Genomic DNA, 17,304 nt, shown 5'->3' with positions numbered 1-17,304 from the left:
AGTGATGTAAAAGGTGTGCAAGTGATGTAAAAGGTGTGCAAGTGATGTAAAAGGTGTGCAAGTGATGTAAAAGGCCAAATTCTTTACTTGTGTTAATTATCTCTCTTCTTTTTAATCCATGTACAATGTGTAAATTGTGCTGCTGGGAATAAGTAGACCCACGGCTTATTAGGTTCTGGTACCAAATAATGTATCTTTTGTACCAAGGAATAATAATTGAATTGTAATATTTATGGAGTAATAATTGATAGATTGATTGTTGATTATCTGATGTGGTCTCTTAAATGAAATTGGCTTGACATTTTGAAAATAGGCTACTACTAACTTTATTACCACCAATCTCTCTCATTCCCCATGTCTTCCTTTTTAGTTAGTTCTTCAGCAAGTTCAGATTCTAATGCCTCTGCTTAACATTGTTTATAGTTCCTTCAGTGTCTGTGGAATTAAATTTGAACCCTAGTAATTGAACCTTGACTGTGATCTAGTCACTGTCTGTCTTTTTAAACTTCCTGTCTGCCTACAACCTTTGTGTCCTGATTTTATATACATTTTCTGTAATTTACTTATTCACCACACAATTTAACTTCTTTGCATACAACATATAATTTTAGTTTTCACTGTATCTTTAGGAAAGATAAGCATATCACATTTTAGAGCTTAGGAAACTAGTGGTTAGGGTTACAAAGTCAAGATTAAGGCTACAATATGCCTGACTTTGGAGTTTATGGCTTTTCAAACACTTTGGTTGTGTTCTGTCTCTGTACCTTTGTTATTTTACTTTGCTGCTTTTCTGTCCCACATTCTACTTACTAGAACACAAAGCCACATTCTAACCCCAGGACAGAGACTAGTCTTACCACAAATCTGCCAAGTTCTCAGCCACGTGTCTTCTCCCCTTTAGAACACCAGTTGTGCTTTTGCCTTTGTATGGCACTTGGGTCTGTTCTGCATTGTGGTGACTTATGTCCCCTTTTAGAGTTGTGGCTAGATTGTAAGTTCTTCAAGGACAAGGGACTATTCATCTTTCTTTTCATTTCCTACAGTGGTTTGTGAGTTCAAATCAGTGCTTAAAACTTATCAGATAGATATTGCTGAAGAGCTAGGACAAATGCAGAGCTGTGTTAGTCTATATTCCTTTAAGGGGGAAAAATGGAAAGAAAAGGTTGCTGCTTGAGGAAGATGATGTTGCCTAGGATATACAGGCGTGTTGTAATAGGACTTGTGGGGAGCATGGGTTTCCAGGAAGCCAGCTTTCCTGCTAAGATTTCAGCTTTTCCTCTTTCTTTTCTACACTGTACTTCTCACCATGGTTCTCTCTAGATAACTTCATAGTTTAAGTCTTTCTGCCTTTTATGGTTTAATGACATTTCTTGGTATTTGTTTCTAGATGGTTTATCTCTGTGAGACTTAAATGATGAGGGATTGAATTAAAATTTTTTGTTGCACCTTTTTTATTCAGGTACATCAAAATAAGTTTCTCCAAAATTCATTTAGTTGTACTATTGCTTCAGTTGGACCACAAAGCTTCCATGGACAGGAATGACATCTTTGTTTAATTCTTTTGGGATGCTTGCCCTATGCCAGATTTTCTTTTGCTCAGCTATCAATGAGGCTGTTGTGGAAATGTGGGTTTTCTTTGCTGTGAGAGTTTATGCGTACAAAGAGACCTGCTTTTCAGAAAGAACATTGAGAACTCAGAGCCTAAGAGGAAGGGTTATTAAAGTTAATGAACCAGGGTAACCTTATCCAGAGAGTGCCCAGAAGTACTATAAAACAAAAGGTCAATTGCTATTGCTATTTTAGTTAGATGGGCCTCCCTCTACAAGCTTCAGAAATTAACAGGGTTAACTGCTGTTATAGTGAGGTCTTGGCAAATAATCTTAAGCCAGATGAAAATTCTTTGTTCTTTTTCCTGTAAAATTATGTATCTGGACATTACTGTATGCCATCTGGGAAACAATATTATTTAACTGATGATAATGGATTGTTTTATAGTTATGAAATAAGACAGAGTTTTAGTACTCTAAAATAATTGCCATTATTTCATATTTTTACAGTGCCAAAGGGATTCCAGGTTTTGGTTAGTTTGGAGTCTAGTACGGTAATGCTATTGTTACTGTGTCTGAGGTACTTAGGAACTGAAAGGTAGCTCAAGTTTTATTTGTTTGTTTTTCCTCCTTTTTAATAGAAATGCTTATTTTTGACAACTTGTATAACTTAAATCTGAGGGACCTCTAAACAGAGTTTTATAAATAAAAAAAACAAAGACTAAGGAAGAATAAGTGGCTTGTGCTTGATTACTCTTTATTAATTTCTTACCACTCTTTATTAATTTCTTACCACTGTTACTGGATACCTCAGAAAAATAACTTAGGGGAAGAAAGTATTTTGGTTCGTGGTTTTAGAGTTTTTTAGTCCATTATGGCAGGGATGGCATAAAAGAATGGGTTGCATCATGGTGGCAAGGAAGCAGGGAGCGCAAGGAAGGGAGAAAGGAAGGGAGGGTGTAGCTGGAAGTTTTTTCTGTGTCCCAGTGTTCGGGACACATCTCTCCCACTCGTGATCCCAAGTAAGCACAGAGAGGCTTATGTTAATTATAAGTGCTTGGCCATTAGCTCAGGCTTATTACTGACTAGCTCTTACACTCAAGTTAACCCATAATTCTTAATCTGTGTTTAGCCAGTAGCTTGGTACCTTTTCTCAGTTCTGCCTTGACATCTTGCTTCCTCGATGTCTGGCTGGCAACTCCTGACTCAGCCCTTCCTCTTCCTAGAATTCTCCTTGGCTGCTCGCCCCGCCTATACTTCCTGCCTGGCTACTGGCCGATCAGTATTATTTATCAGCCAACCAGAGCAACACATATTCACAGCATACAGAACATATCCACAGCTGGAGGGAGGGAAAGAGGGAGGGAAGTGGAGAAAAAGAGAAGATACTGCCCTTAAGAACCCTCTTGCAGCTATGCCCCCTCTTCAAGTTCACAGAGCCTACCAAAGTAGTGCTTCTAGCTGTGCCTTGAGCCTCTAAGAATGAGCCTATAGGGGACAGAAGTTCAAATCCCAAATCTCTGCTAAGACTCAAGGCAAGCTCTTAAAGGTAAGCCTCTTTAAAATAAGTTGGATATACTTCAAACATAAAATGAACATGATAGACATCTCCATTCCAAAGTGAAGGAATGGAGGCATGGAAATGAAATCTGTAGCTCTTGTCCAGTATCTGGGGTATGTGATGGTATGATACGAGAAAGAGACACGTTTTTTCAGAAATCCATTGAGAGCCCAACTCTGAAAGGGATTGCTTTCCCACCATTTGATGGATCCAGCCCACAAGGCCTCTCTTTAAGGCTAGCTTTTCTTGTTGGCCTTACAGCATTCCTCAGTATACGTCTATGTTCCTGAAATCTCTTAACTTCCTGGGTGTGTATTTGTGTCTTTGGATTCATTCCCACAGCTTCGTGCCTTTTCCTCTCAGGCACCCGATGGACACATTGTCTCACTTCTCAGCCTAACTTTGAAGTCTGAATAGAAACCCTCACGACTCTGACTCTAGCATTCTATATGTCTGCAAAAGCATGAAGTCCACTGCTACCTTAAGTGGACTCAGTGCCTGGGTAGCTCAGCATAGTTAAATAATCTTTGGGAAAATAACTTGATACGGTGTGAGGTCAGAGTGCCCTAGAAGCACTGATTTCTCAATGAAAAGTCTTCTAATGTGTTTACTCTGTGCATTGGGTGTTAATCGGGCCAGTTCCTGAGATGCTCCCATGTCACTTTTCCTGTTGTTTCATTGAAAAGAAACTGGCTTCCTTTTTAATGGTTTAAGTGGTTCAGAAACCATGTCTTCCTTAGTTTTAAATGTGTATAGAGTTTTTCTAAACCAAGTTTTTCAAGTCTTTCTATCAGCCTTTTGCTTCCAATTTTCTCTGTAAACCAGGTGAAGACCATGGTCTTCTGATCTTCCACGGAAATTGCCATCTAAGCTCCACCTCTAGCATCCTCGGTTTCCTCTAGCTGGTTTCTCTGAACTTTTCTAAACTCTTTCTGCAAACCAATTCCAAAGAACCATATGGCCTTGGTTAGTCACCAGCAACAGCTTAGCTCTAGTATCAAATTTCTGTATTAGCAAGGCTTCTTGTCACTGTAGCAAAACAATTTAGGCTTGCATTTTTAGAAGATTTTCATCCACCAGTGTAGGAAGGGGTTGGCAGAACCACTCACACCATTGTGGCCAGGAGAGAGTACAAGAGGCCAGGACAGCATATTGTCTGAAAGGACACACTCCTAGTGACCTACCTCTTACAGCTAAGGCCTCCTTCTAAGAGTTGTAGAAACTCCAAAATGATACCACCAGCTAGGAGCAAAGCTTCCAGGATAGCCTTTGGGAGACATTTCCTTTTCAGACTATAGTATCCAGTTAGCACAAGAACTGAATCTTCCTCCAGTGGGTGGTTCTTCTGACAGCAATGAAGCATTGTGAACATTTTACTCAGAAAATTTGCTTAAAATTTTAAGTTATATGAAAACATGACAGCCCAGCTGTGAATGGAAAGGGGTTTAGTAATGTAACAGTATTTTCACGTGTAGTTTTGAATTGTCTATCTTTAAGATCAGTCACACTTTAGATGATAACTGCCATGTATATAGTCTTAAATCACACACTTGTAGGCATAACATATTTACAAAGGGGGAAATATTTAACAAAAGGAAAGAAGGCATTGTATAGAGAAGGATCTGTGATATAATATGTATATTCACTGCTCACTGAGGCAAATAATTTTGTCACAGTGGTAAAGTTTATAAATGCAGTAGACATTTTAGAGTGACAAGAAATTCACTTCTCAAAGTATTAGGTTAATCTTTGAAAAGGAAGATTATTACAACATATTTGGGAAAATATTAGCCCAATATTCATGGGACTGCCATTGTTTTATATCAGTTTATTCTTAACTTTCAGCTAGTTTTAACCATTATTTGGCAATAGGAAGACATCACCTTTAATGTTATCCTTTCTCACTGCACCCCCCCATAACAGCTACATGTCTTCATGTAATCCTTTAAATTTTGAGTTTTTTTTAAATAGTTCTGTCTTTTTTAAATAGTTCTGTCAGCCTTTAGTCGCTAAAATGTGGTCCAACAGACCAATTCTTAAACTGGCTGCACCAGGTTCATATGGGAGACTTTAAAAATACAAACTCTTTAGCCACTAAAGAACTTTGGAATCAGAATCTTGGGGAGCATGGCCTACTGATCTGATTTTTAAATAAATTTCTCAAAATATGGTTCTGCAGTAGTCTTTCCATATACTTAGGTTTAACATTTTTGAAAGCGACAAGTTTAAAGATAATACTGTAAGAAATGTGAAAAGTGCCTTCTGAAGTGTTCTTTGAAACAATTGAGTGAGTCTGGTGCCTTAACCCTTGTTCCTATGGCTTTTTTTAATCCATACTTTTTTGATTTTCATAGAGACTGTTTATTTGTTTGGTGGCTGGGATGGAACACAAGATCTGGCTGACTTCTGGGCATACAGTGTGAAGGAGAACCAGTGGACATGTATCTCTAGAGACACTGAGAAAGAGGCAAGTTCCTAGTCTTTTCATTCATTGGTATCACAGTAGGAGCGTGGTATACACTTCTGCATGCTTGTTTTCTTCTCGGGTGTTTCACAACAGTGGTAGTACAGAAGAATTTTGAAGTAAGAACATCAACTGGATTCAACAACTCTCGCGTTTGAATTTCTGCCCCTGGCCCATCAGGTAGTGGTCTATGTAGCTATTTTGTAGAGTTAAATAGCAATGTTTTTGGTTTTGGTTTTGTCTTGAATTTTAAGCTACTTCACCTGAGAAATGTAACCGTGTAAATCTTTCCATGCCCTGGCACTCTGCTCTCGTTTTCAGCATTCATCTCCCAGCCCCCTCCCCTCCCCTGCACTGGTGAGGATGGAACCTGGCCTCAAAGTGCAGTATCACTGAGCTAGTCTAGCCCCAACTGTCGTATTGTATTTCCTCTGGAAAAGCATGCTTTGGATGTTTTAGCTCTACACTGTCTAGCTTTTTAAAATATATGTTTGTTTGTTTGTTATTGTTTTGCCAGCATGCATGTATTTGCATCACATGCGTGTCTGGAGCCTGCAGAGGTCTTAAGAGGTCATTGGACCCCCAGGAACTAGAGTTATGGATGGTTGTGAGCCACTATGTGAGTTCTGGGAACTGAATCCAGGTCCTCTGCAAGAGCAGCAAGTGCTCTTAACTGCTGAGCCATCTCTCCAGCCTTTTGTCTCATTTGTCCATTTTGTCTCTATTTTGACCTTCACTGTTTCACTATACAGTCATGTGCTGCATAATAGTTTTTAACCATTGATAGTCCATGCCCATGGTGGTGGGCTCATAAGATATTGTTTAGGGCTATTACAGACATATTTGTTTATATAGAGACAATATAGAATGTTGGCACATGATGAAATTGCCTAACAATGCACTTCTCAGAATTAATCCTCATCATTAAGCTATACCTGTCAGTTTTCATAAGTGATATTTATTTTAATTAAAATAGTATCTATACATATATTTGTGTTTGTGTCTATATATGTATAAATGAAGCATTTCTATAATGAAAATAGCTTTGATTTATGGATTTGAATTAAATAATTACATGGTTATATGCAGGGGAAAAACAGATATTATTCATCTTTCCCCCAAAATTCATGTAGACGTATTCTCCATCTAAGCTATATCAGATTGTAGGTTGGGGGAAAAAAAGAAAAAAAGAAAAAGAAAGCAAAAGAGAAAAAGACCTAAGTCAAACCCACTGATTTTTGTTTAGGGAGGCAGATTAAAAAAATCTGGAGGTGTGCCTTCAGTCTTTGTTATTTTGCCTTTTTTGTTTTTTTCCAGAGCTGAGGACCGAATCCAGGGCCTTGCGCTTGCTAGGCAAGCTCTCTACCACTGAACTAAATCCCCAACCCCTCCTTCAGTCTTTGAAAATTGAGTTCTTTCTTACTCAGTCTGCTCCAAGGATTAATCATTTAGGTAGCACTTATTTTTTCCATAAGACCTTGAAATTCTGATTTCTTTTTCTAATCCCAGGTACATAAAAATGATCTTCTATTTCCAGTGTTGAAATATCACTTTTTGAGATGGTTATTTCTGTCCTCAACAAAAATAAAGACATATCTAAAATCACTTAATTTATTTATTCTCAGCTATTTTAAATTGAGTTAGTTACATCTTTAACTATTCTTCCAGTAAGCATGGGGTTCATCTTAAAATCTTCCGTTTCATTGATTGTATCAAATTTATGCCAAAGGTCCATTGATGTCAATACTGCATTTCAAATGTCCTTTCGTCTCTATTTCTTTTCATGCTATTTTTTCTCTGTCTCTGCTTCCCTCTCTTCCCCTCTTCACTCCCTACTCTACCCAACTTAGGAAATTGCCTAGACTGGCCTTGCTTTGTAATACTTCTTCATCTTCCTGGAATTACAAAAATGCATGACCATCTTAGGAGTTGCCTTAAGTTTGAGTCCAGCTAGGTGTACATGGGAAGTTTCAAGTTAACCTCTGCCACACACCCAGACCCTGCCTCTAAACAAGTAAAAAAGTAAACAAAATTAGTAAATGAATAATCTTTTGGTTTTTTCGAGACAGGCTTCTCTGTGTAGTTTTTTGGTGCCTTTCCTGGATCTCGCTCTGTAGACCAGGCTGGCCTCGAACTCACAGAGATCTGCCTGGCTCTGCCTCCTGAGTGCTGGGATTAAAGACGTGCGCCACCGCTGCCCGTCATGAATGATCTTTTAGAAACATCTAGCTTTGGTCCCTGTTGAGTTTTCTTTAACATTAGTCATTCATAGAACTTTAATGCTGTATAGTAGTAAGCATTTCTTTGCTTGTGAGGCAGTAAGTTGGCTGGGTCGTTCTGTTAGTAGGAGCACTCATTTGGGAGACAACTGTTGGCTAGTTTAAGGTTGCTTCAGCTGAGACTACATGGGTGTGCTTTACGTAATTGTTCGCCTATCTGTAGGCTACCTGGGACTTGTTCTTAGAGCAAGGGCAGATGTTGTGGGATATTTGTACACTGTGTGAAGATGTGTCACTGTGATTGGTTTAATAAAAAGCTGAATGATCAATAGCTAGGCAGGAAGAGGTTAGGCGGGACTTCTGGGAACAGAGAAGATGCCAGGAAAAAGAAAGATGGAGTTGCCAGCCAGACACAGAGAGGAAACAGGAAGTGCAAGATGGAAGAGAGGTAATGCCATGTGATAGAATGTAGACTAACAAAAATATGGGTTAATTTAAGTTACAAGAGCTAGAGGGACAAGCCTAAACTAAGGCTAAGCTTTCATAATTAATAATAAGTCTCTGTGTCATTATTTGTGAGTGAGCTGGTGGCCCAAAAGAAAGTCCAGTTACAGCAGGGCTGCCAGGGGATGAAATGGCCATGAACACTCCACCAAGTTTGCTTCTGTCTCCTCATTTGTCAAAGGGAGTCAGACAACTTAAGTTCAGAGTCCATGTATGGTGGGATGTTCAAAGGTGTCCATACAAGAAAGCATGGGGGGAAACCAAAACAATAATAAAACACTGTATCTACCCCAATTTCTTTAGTTTAGTGACAGCCCCAGTTCTCATGCAGCCATATACCCTGCCTGACTGTGTGTGACGACCGACCGCATTGACCATTTCTGCAATTTTACAATGTCTTTGCCTGTCTCATTTGCCAGTGTTTTCCCCGTGTTCTCAGTCAGCTCTCCCATTTCCAGCTTCAGTCTATATGTTCTTTAACGTTCAATTGAGACTTCCCTTGTTCAATATAGCCTTTCTGAAGCTCTCTGAGCAGAGTTTAAAACTCCTTTGATGCACCCACCTTCACCTGAAACGGGTTTGTTTTCCCACCTAGAGTCTGAATTCCTGATAGGCATGAAGCATATTATTTAGAATTTATGTATTTTAAAGACGTAATAGATATGTTTATTCTTTTGTAAGTGATCAGATAAGGTAAATTAAATAAAAAGCTGGTTTTGGAGTAAAGCAAAGGAATGATAAATACAAAATTCAGGAGATTGGGTGCCCAGATATGAGGCTTTATGAGTAGCACTGATGTTTTGTGTTTTTGAGACATTGTCTCACTAGGTTGGAAGCAGACTGGCCTCAAATTCAGGGCTGTGCTTGTTTCCCTTCTCCTGGCTTTACATATTCTGTGCCGAGATTACAGGCATGTGTCACTGTGCCCAGCTCATTTGATTATTTTTTATACTGTATATATATACATTGTAATATGAAAAATGAAATTGAAAATCACAGTGATTATTTTGATGAGAACATTTTCTGTTACTTTGAAGATAATAAAATGTTTCAGTATTGGAGCTCAGGTTTATTATAGTTTGTTCCATCATATAGATAGATGCCTGTGGTGATTTGAGTAAAAATGGCCTCCACATGCTAATATATTTGAATGCTTAGTCATCAGGGCGTAGCTCTGTTTGAGAAGGATTAGAAGGATCAGGAAGCATGACTTTGTTGGAGGAAGTGTGTCACTGGTGGTGGACTTTAGGGTTTTAAAAGCCCATGCCATCTCCAGAGTCTTTGTCTTTCTCTGTCTCTTCTCTCTTTCTGCCTGTGGTTCAGGATGTAGCTCTCACCTACTTTTCCAGCACCTATCTGCATGCTGCCATGCTTCCCTCCATGATAATAATGGACTAAACCTCTGAAACTGTAAGCAAACTCCCTGATTAAATGCCTTTTTTTTTTTGGTAAAGTTGTCTTGATCATGGTGGCTCCTCACAGCAGTAGAACAGCGACTAAAACAGGGCCTAAAAATCTTCAGTTGGTCTGTCTGTGAACTGATGATAACATTGCCCTAGCTTAAATAGCCCATTGTTCCTAATGTTCTGCAGCTACAGTTTTTGTACCAGTAAGTATAGATATTGGTTGTTATTGATGATGTCTCAGGGTGTGCATTTTAAAAGCATGATATATAATCAAGAAGCAAAAGTTGATTTAATCACTTGAATTTATTTAAACATGTGTCTAGTAAAACACTTAGAGATCAAAAGCTAATAGCCTGAGCTCTTAAGGAGAAAATAATTGTTTATGTAGCTAGGCAAGTACATTTTTATTGTTTTGAGTTGTTCTTTAAAGTAGTTAATAATAAAAGAAAGCTAGAATGAAATTATGAAAGGCTATGGATGTTGCCTTGTGCAAGAGCCTGGGTTTCTTGGCACTATAAGTATGCACAAAGAAAAGCATTTTTACTAAACCTGATTCACCTTCAGTATTTTTATAGCAAGAGATGTCTTCTTAGGAAAGGCCAAGTTGTAGCTTTTCAAAAAGGGAGTGCTAGGAAATGCCTTTTATACATACATTCTCACACACACGCACACGCACACGCACACACACACACATTTAATTTGTGTCTCTTGTTTTGTTAAACAGCTCTGACTTCATTCCTAGGATTATTGAACAATAAGAAATTAGACAGGGCTCTTCTTAATGGATTTTACTTGTACTAGTGATTTTTCAAATCTTAGGGTAGGTAGTAGGATTCCTTTGTGTATGTAAAAAAAAAACCAAACAAACAAACAACTTACTGGTGTTTTCTTAATTTATTTGGGTTATGCTTATTGAAAGTCACTATGTCAGAAATACCTTTAAAATTAATTAATTTACAAAAACAGTTGTATGTATTTTTGTTAAGATAACTGTTTTCAAAATTGGCATTGTTTTAGATTTTTAGAGCTATTGATAATGACTAGGTTAGTCAAGGATAGCTAGATTTTATTTATATATTTACTCTCTTAGGACATGTTTTACATGAAAAAAATGAAGAAAATTGGACCATATATAGATGTACCTGAGGCAAGAGAATGAATCTTTAGCAGCCTTTCCAGACAACTGCATATTGCTTTTTTGATCTCATGTCCCAAATAGACAAATGTTTGTTTTCTAATGGTAGTTTGTTATGTAGACCATATCACATAGCTCTTTGTATTTGCTGTGTTAAAATCCACTGGCCTGTTTGCTCATTGAATGGATTTTATAAAACCTGTACATGATTTTTCACTTATGTGTTGGTCATTTTAAAAATACTGATTCACTTCTAAATGTTGGCATATTTTAATATATGATATCCCAAAACACATTTGTTCATATCACTCTCAGTCTCAGCAGAAAAGTCTGAACATTGAGAAGGTATCAAGATCAATGGCAGCCTCACAGTTCTGATTGTTTCTTAACATATGTTGTATTATTAGCAACAGATTTATTTCCACTTTGCTTCAATTTTAATACTTTTTTAAATTTTGAGACAATGTCTATCTTAATCATAATTTTTGAATAAATATACTATTTGGATATTTTTTTGTTGTTGTTTTCTAAGACAGGGTCTCACTAATGTAGCTGTGGCTGTCCTGGAACTCACTCTATAGACCAGTCTGGCCTTGAACTCACAGAAGTCTGCTTGCATCTGCTTCCTGAGTGCTTGGATTAAAGGCATGTGCCACTGTGCCCAGCTGAATAGACACACTTTGAGTAGTTGTAATTGTTCTCCCAACATAGTCCATGAGAACTGTATATAGTCTGCATGGACTTGGAACTCCAGAAACTGCACAAATGCTTTTGGAGACAGCCATTCCCCACAAAATGACCTTGTTTTATACTGTTAAAGTCTCTAATGTTTGATGTAATAGGAGATACAATAGTGGAGATAGTTGAATCACGTCTACTCTGCACTCAGACTTTTAATGTACAAAAAGTAATGTAGCCTCGGGGAACTTTTGCCTGTGTTCATAGAGAATGAGAATGAAGAGACAGATGTTTTAAGTCTTTTCATGAAAAGAACTTTGACCCCATAGACTCCCTGAAGGACCCCAGAGAGGGGCATTCATTTGTATTATGCCGCCATTTTCCTAAACCCACTTACTAGAGTTAAGTGGCTGTGTAGGGCTAAAGACCCCTTTACTCTTCTTCTTCTTTCCTCATAACTTCTGTCTGTGTTTTCTAATGTCTTTCCCATGTCACCAGGTTGACCTTGCAGAGCACTGTTAAGTAGAGGTAGTGAGAATAAACATCCTTGACTTCAGATCTTAGTTGTAGAACATTTATGTGTTACTATTAAGTGAAAGCTAGGCTTCATATTGTCTTCATCCATTATCAGATTGAAGCATTTTCTTCCTATTCCTGATTTGCTGTTGGTTTTTTTTACCATAAACATGTATTGAATTATGTCAAAAAATCTTTCTGTATTTCTGTTAGACGTGGAATAGAACAGAGTTCAAAATGAAGTTTTTCTTCATGTTTTCTGAATTTTTTTTTGTCTAAAATTAATAGTAATTTCTTGTATGAATGCTTGGTAAAATTTACCAGGGCAGATACCTGAGTCTGTTGTTATAGGAAGATTTTGAATGATAAATTCACTTTTTAGATGGAAAGACTTCCCATTTTTACCTCATGTCTCATGGCATTTGGTAGGTTATATTTTTTCAAGGACTGTCTTTTTATGTGTATATTTCATTTGTCAAATTTCTACCTATGCTTTTAGCTATTGTCAAATTGTACTTGTTTCTCTTAGTAAATGCTATTTTCCTCATAATTCCTGTTATTCTTTAGTGATATCCCTGAGTTTATTTCTGATGTTTTAAAGTTCTTTTATTAAAAAAAAAAAAACAAAAAAAAAACCCTAACATTTTCTAGCTTTTGTTTTCTATTTCAAATTCTATTAATCTTCATTTTTAATTTTTGTTCTTCCTGGGGTATAGTTTACTTGTCATTTTAATGGTATTAGTGCTACTTTGAAGCAAGAGGTCTTTCTCGTTTAAAAATTAAAATTTCATACTAATGGAAATATAACTCCATCTTTGTTTTTGAGATTATCTAATCATGAAAGAAACTTTCCCCTAAATAATATTTCTACTTTATGTATGAAATCTTAGCAAAGAAACCCTTAAAACGTAAGTCTTAGAATTATTTGTATGACTATGAAAGTACAAATTGCACTCAGTTTATTTTCTCAATTACTGTTAGTAAGTCAAACCTTTTTCCTGTGTAATATTCCCACATTTAACCAAGCTATTTACATTATGTTACTTCTCGTATAAAGCTGCTATTTGGTCTTTTGCCTTGCTCCAGGAACTTATAGTGGTTTTTTATTTCCTTCAGATTGCACCCAGTCTCCTAGCTTCCCATTTCTTGTCATCTCAGTCATGAGCATATAATTTTATTAGCAGTTAAATTTTTGCTCATTTCTCTCTTCTGAGGAAAAAACCAATCGCCTATCAAAGTGAAAAGAACAGGGTTTTATAATGTTTTTAAATCTGGTTACAGTGGGGCTTAGATATCATTATCACTTCCTAGTTTTCTGATTCTAGACAAGTAGTTTAGACTGTGAAATAGTGATAATGGTTTCCGTATAGTGTTTTTGTAAGGATTCAGTGAAACACATCTATCTACAGTAATAATGTAAACAGAATTTAGCAAGTGTGCAGGTTGGTTTTTGTCAATTTAACACAAAACTAGACATCTGGGAAGAGGGAATCTTAATTGAGAAAATGTGCTGGCAAGTTTTATGTCACCTTGAAACAAGCTAGAGTGATTTGGTGAATAACAGTCAACCCAAGGCAACTGATGCTGACCTCAGGCCTACACAGACGTACACACACCTTTTACATTCATATGACCCTACATGCACATTTTTTTTAAAATTTCTTTTTTTGTTCACAATACTTTTAACGATACAATATGCCTTAAACTTTATTTTCGATAGAGATTGAACTGTGTTCAAGGCATATAAAACACAATGTGCTAGCCGGGCGTTGGTGGCGCACGCCTTTAATCCCAGCACTCGGGAGGCAGAGCCAGGCGGATCTCTGTGAGTTCGAGGCCAGCCTGGGCTACCAAGTGAGCTCCAGGAAAAGGCGCAAAGCTACACAGAGAAACCCTGTCTCGAAAAACCAAAAAAAAAAAAAAAAAAAAAAAAACACACAATGTGGTATATGACACAGTGGATGTTAAAACAAGTGCCAGAGAGTATAAAATAGTTCATAGCTTTTTCCTGGCAGATTTCAGACATTTCTAGGGTAAAATTTATGTCTCCCACTGCTTTCTTTTGCTTAGAGATGTGTTATCAGTCTAGTGTTAGAGCCATAGTAGTTGACTTGTCATGAGTTTTGATGAACTAGAACAGAAGAGAGCATTTCTGCTCTTTGCTCTTTGATACACTTTTTTCTTCCTACTCTTCTCTCTCCAGAATGGTCCTAGTGCCAGGTCGTGCCATAAAATGTGCATTGACATCCAGCGGAGGCAAATCTACACGTTGGGCCGCTACTTGGATTCCTCTGTGAGGAACAGCAAATCTCTGAAAAGTGACTTCTACCGTTACGACATTGACACCAATACCTGGATGTTACTGAGTGAAGACACTGCTGCTGATGGTGGACCAAAGCTGGTGTTTGATCATCAGGTTGGATGCACTTCATGAGAGTAGAAGTAGCTAGTGCTGAGTACTCTTTGCTCTTAGAGGTCTACTTTAGATGCTTATATGGTGTCAACTAACTGATGATGCTATTGGTAGGTAATAAAGATAATTATTTCAGGAAGTGTAAGGTTATTTTTACTTTTTTATTGTTTGGTATAGGATGAAATATTAAGCCATTAATCTTAATATTTACATAATTGTTAATCTATTTAAAACTTTAGTATAGAGAGTGGATGAAGCAAGGAAAAACAAATTTAGAGGTTTATAAATTTATATTAACTATAACAATTACAACTTACCCTGTTAATATTTTTTATTCTGTTTTCCTGGAAGGAATTTAAAATCATTTGCTAATGAGTTTAAAAACTAGAGCTTTCCTTCCAGTTAGACTAAAATATGCTTTCTTTTGTTTGTAATCAGAAACTTGTTACAAAGCTATGTAGAAATTTGGCACATTCTAGATTAAGTTTAAACTCAGCGTGTGATGGTGTTATGGACAAAACAGTTGTAAACAGTGAGTGGTGTGGAAGCTGTACCTCTCTGCATTATCCCTAGCATAGTCAAAGACAACGGTAACTGCTTTGAATTGTTCCAATAGGCGGTTTTACTTAGTTAACCTGTTCGCACAGCTTTCAGAGTGTAGGAGAGAGGACCTGTTTTACTGTATCAGCCAGCATTGGCTGCTGCTGGGGAAATGGGAGGTAGTGATAGAGTTGTGCTACTCCAGCTTTGGCCTTAGGTCTTACATAGCAGCTGAATCCCAGGCCTTTATTCATTGTTTTTTTTTATATATTGTTTTGCTTTGCTTTGAAATTATCCTAGTTTCATGTTTTTGTTAATGCGTGACTGGTGTCGAAGAATGGTGAAGAGGAACTACGTCCATCAAGTACTGTAGGTGAAAAATACAAATGTTAAGGTCCTCTGGTTAAGGTCGGAACTTACATCGGCTCTGTAAGGCTGAGTTTCCACAGCCATGCTCCTTCCTGGTATCCTCAGTGTTGTTCTTCTGGCAAAAAGAATTCCAAGAAGTTAGGCTGAATCTGGCTACGAATGTAACGTCAGCGGGTCATATTGTTAGGGAACAATTTATCCTTTTGATCAAAAATTCTTAATATTTTACCAAAAAGTACTGAATTTTACAAAAATTACTTGTATTGGTTGAAAGTAGGATAGCTGGAGGATAGTCTGGCTGTGGCACACAGTTGTGTATGCTATTCGTTTGTCTTGACTAATAAAACAGGACACTCCTTGGAAGTTGGCTACTATTAAATAAATAATTCTAAGTTTTCAACTGATCCCATCCTATGAAAGAACCGTGGAGGGGAGGAAACCAGAATTTGGTCCTGATTCAGCTAAGCAGTCATGCTCTGTGCTGCTGAGTGCGCAGCGCCTGTCTAAGCCTCCAGTGCACATTTAATGTCGTGCAAATAAAGCTGTAAGTTAGAACTTACTAACTTGTGTTCATGACACTCCAAACAGTATTTGTAGTGCCAGGATGTTTTAGGGTTTAATACTTTATGTTCAAAATTTAGAAGAACATGGGGAAGATAAAGACACATTTAAAAATTATTTTTCCATTTTGAATTTTCACATTTAAAAAATTGAAATTCAGAGTCTTGTATTTCTGGTGAGCATATGGCAGCTTAGCTCGGCTTAGCTATCAAACTTTACTTGTTGTTGCTTTGCCTAGTTTTCAATAACAGCAAGAATTCCAACAGAAAGGATTTTAAAAACAGTATGTAAATCATATATACAGAAAAACTAGGAGCCAGAGAAAGCTCACAATTGCTTGTAAGTTTAATCACAAACAACAGAAAAACCTGGTCCGTGTACTGAAGTCCACACATTGCAATGAAGAGAGCGTGAGATGCAGGGAGCCCTGCAGTGTACAGCAGACTCCTGAGTGTCCAGAGCGGAGCAGCAGCAGGGCGAAGCAGGGCATTAACCTGTAGCAGGGTCGGAAAGCCCAGCCTGTTTAAGAAAGCAGTGTGTTCAAAAAGGAAACACTTGGGCAGCTGGACACACTGGCTTCTTTTGCAGTAGCCAGTGAGCTAGGGAAGTTCAAATCTTAAGGACCAGTCAGTGAGATGGCTTATTGTTTCCAAGTTATTCTCTGACATCCAAATGCACACTGGCACATGCATGCCCACACACAGGCATAGAAGCATGTACATACAGAGTCAAAATAGACAACCGTCATTTTAAAAAGACACCTTGAGATAGACCATCTCTAAACCAGATGAGACCTCAGAATTAGACAAGACGTAGCTTCACAGAAACACACCTCTGTTCAGTAGCACCAGGGTCCTTAAACACTACTGTCCCTCTTCATAGGAACTCTCTGAAAGCTGTTGGGTCCAAGGAAGACCAACTCACTTAAATGTGAAAAACTATAAACAATAACAAGCACCAGATCTTTAGAGAAATACTTAAAAGAAAAAATAGAGGGAAAAAATACTTTTCTTCATACAAAAGTAGGTAAGAATTATATTTCAGCATTCTAACAGTTTAACAACATAATGAAGCTTGAAACTGAAGATAACTACAAAGGATAAATTGAAAAATGCCAATGTGAGCACCAAATGGTAAGAGCAGCTGAGAGGAACTGCATACAGGGAAGAAATGAGGGCCAATGAAACGGCCCAGTGAGTAAAAGGGCTTGTGGCTCAAGCTTGTCAGTCCCTGGACCCTCGTAAAGGTGAATGAGAGAACCCACTCTACAGAGTTCTCCTCCTCACAGTGTAAACATAATCATAAAAACCAAAGAAGAACATGCTATCATGTTCAGAAATGGAGACTAATCTGTAAGCATAAAGAATAGGGATCATGTAAGTATAAAACAA

The 17,304-nt window shown here is 37.6% G+C and overlaps 1 protein-coding gene across 5 annotated transcripts in view; it reads left to right on the top strand.

Annotated features, from left to right (window-relative positions):
• Mkln1 (muskelin 1) overlaps window positions 1–17,304 on the top strand; it is a 141,234-nt gene that overhangs the window by 78,942 nt on the left and 44,988 nt on the right. For all 5 annotated transcript variants that reach the window (XM_006979423.4, XM_042273007.2, XM_076565979.1 and 2 more), the window contains 2 exons: window positions 5,463–5,575; window positions 14,234–14,446. In XM_006979423.4, the coding sequence (XP_006979485.1) occupies window positions 5,463–5,575; window positions 14,234–14,446 (326 nt within the window). The remainder of the gene's footprint in view (window positions 1–5,462; window positions 5,576–14,233; window positions 14,447–17,304) is intronic.

The sequence above is a fragment of the Peromyscus maniculatus genome, chromosome 3 (genome assembly GCF_049852395.1).
Source record: "Peromyscus maniculatus bairdii isolate BWxNUB_F1_BW_parent chromosome 3, HU_Pman_BW_mat_3.1, whole genome shotgun sequence".
In the NCBI taxonomy this organism is placed as follows: Eukaryota; Metazoa; Chordata; class Mammalia; order Rodentia; family Cricetidae; genus Peromyscus; species Peromyscus maniculatus.
Note: the sequence above shows the minus strand (reverse complement) of the source record. Positions and strands in the feature narration are given on the sequence as shown.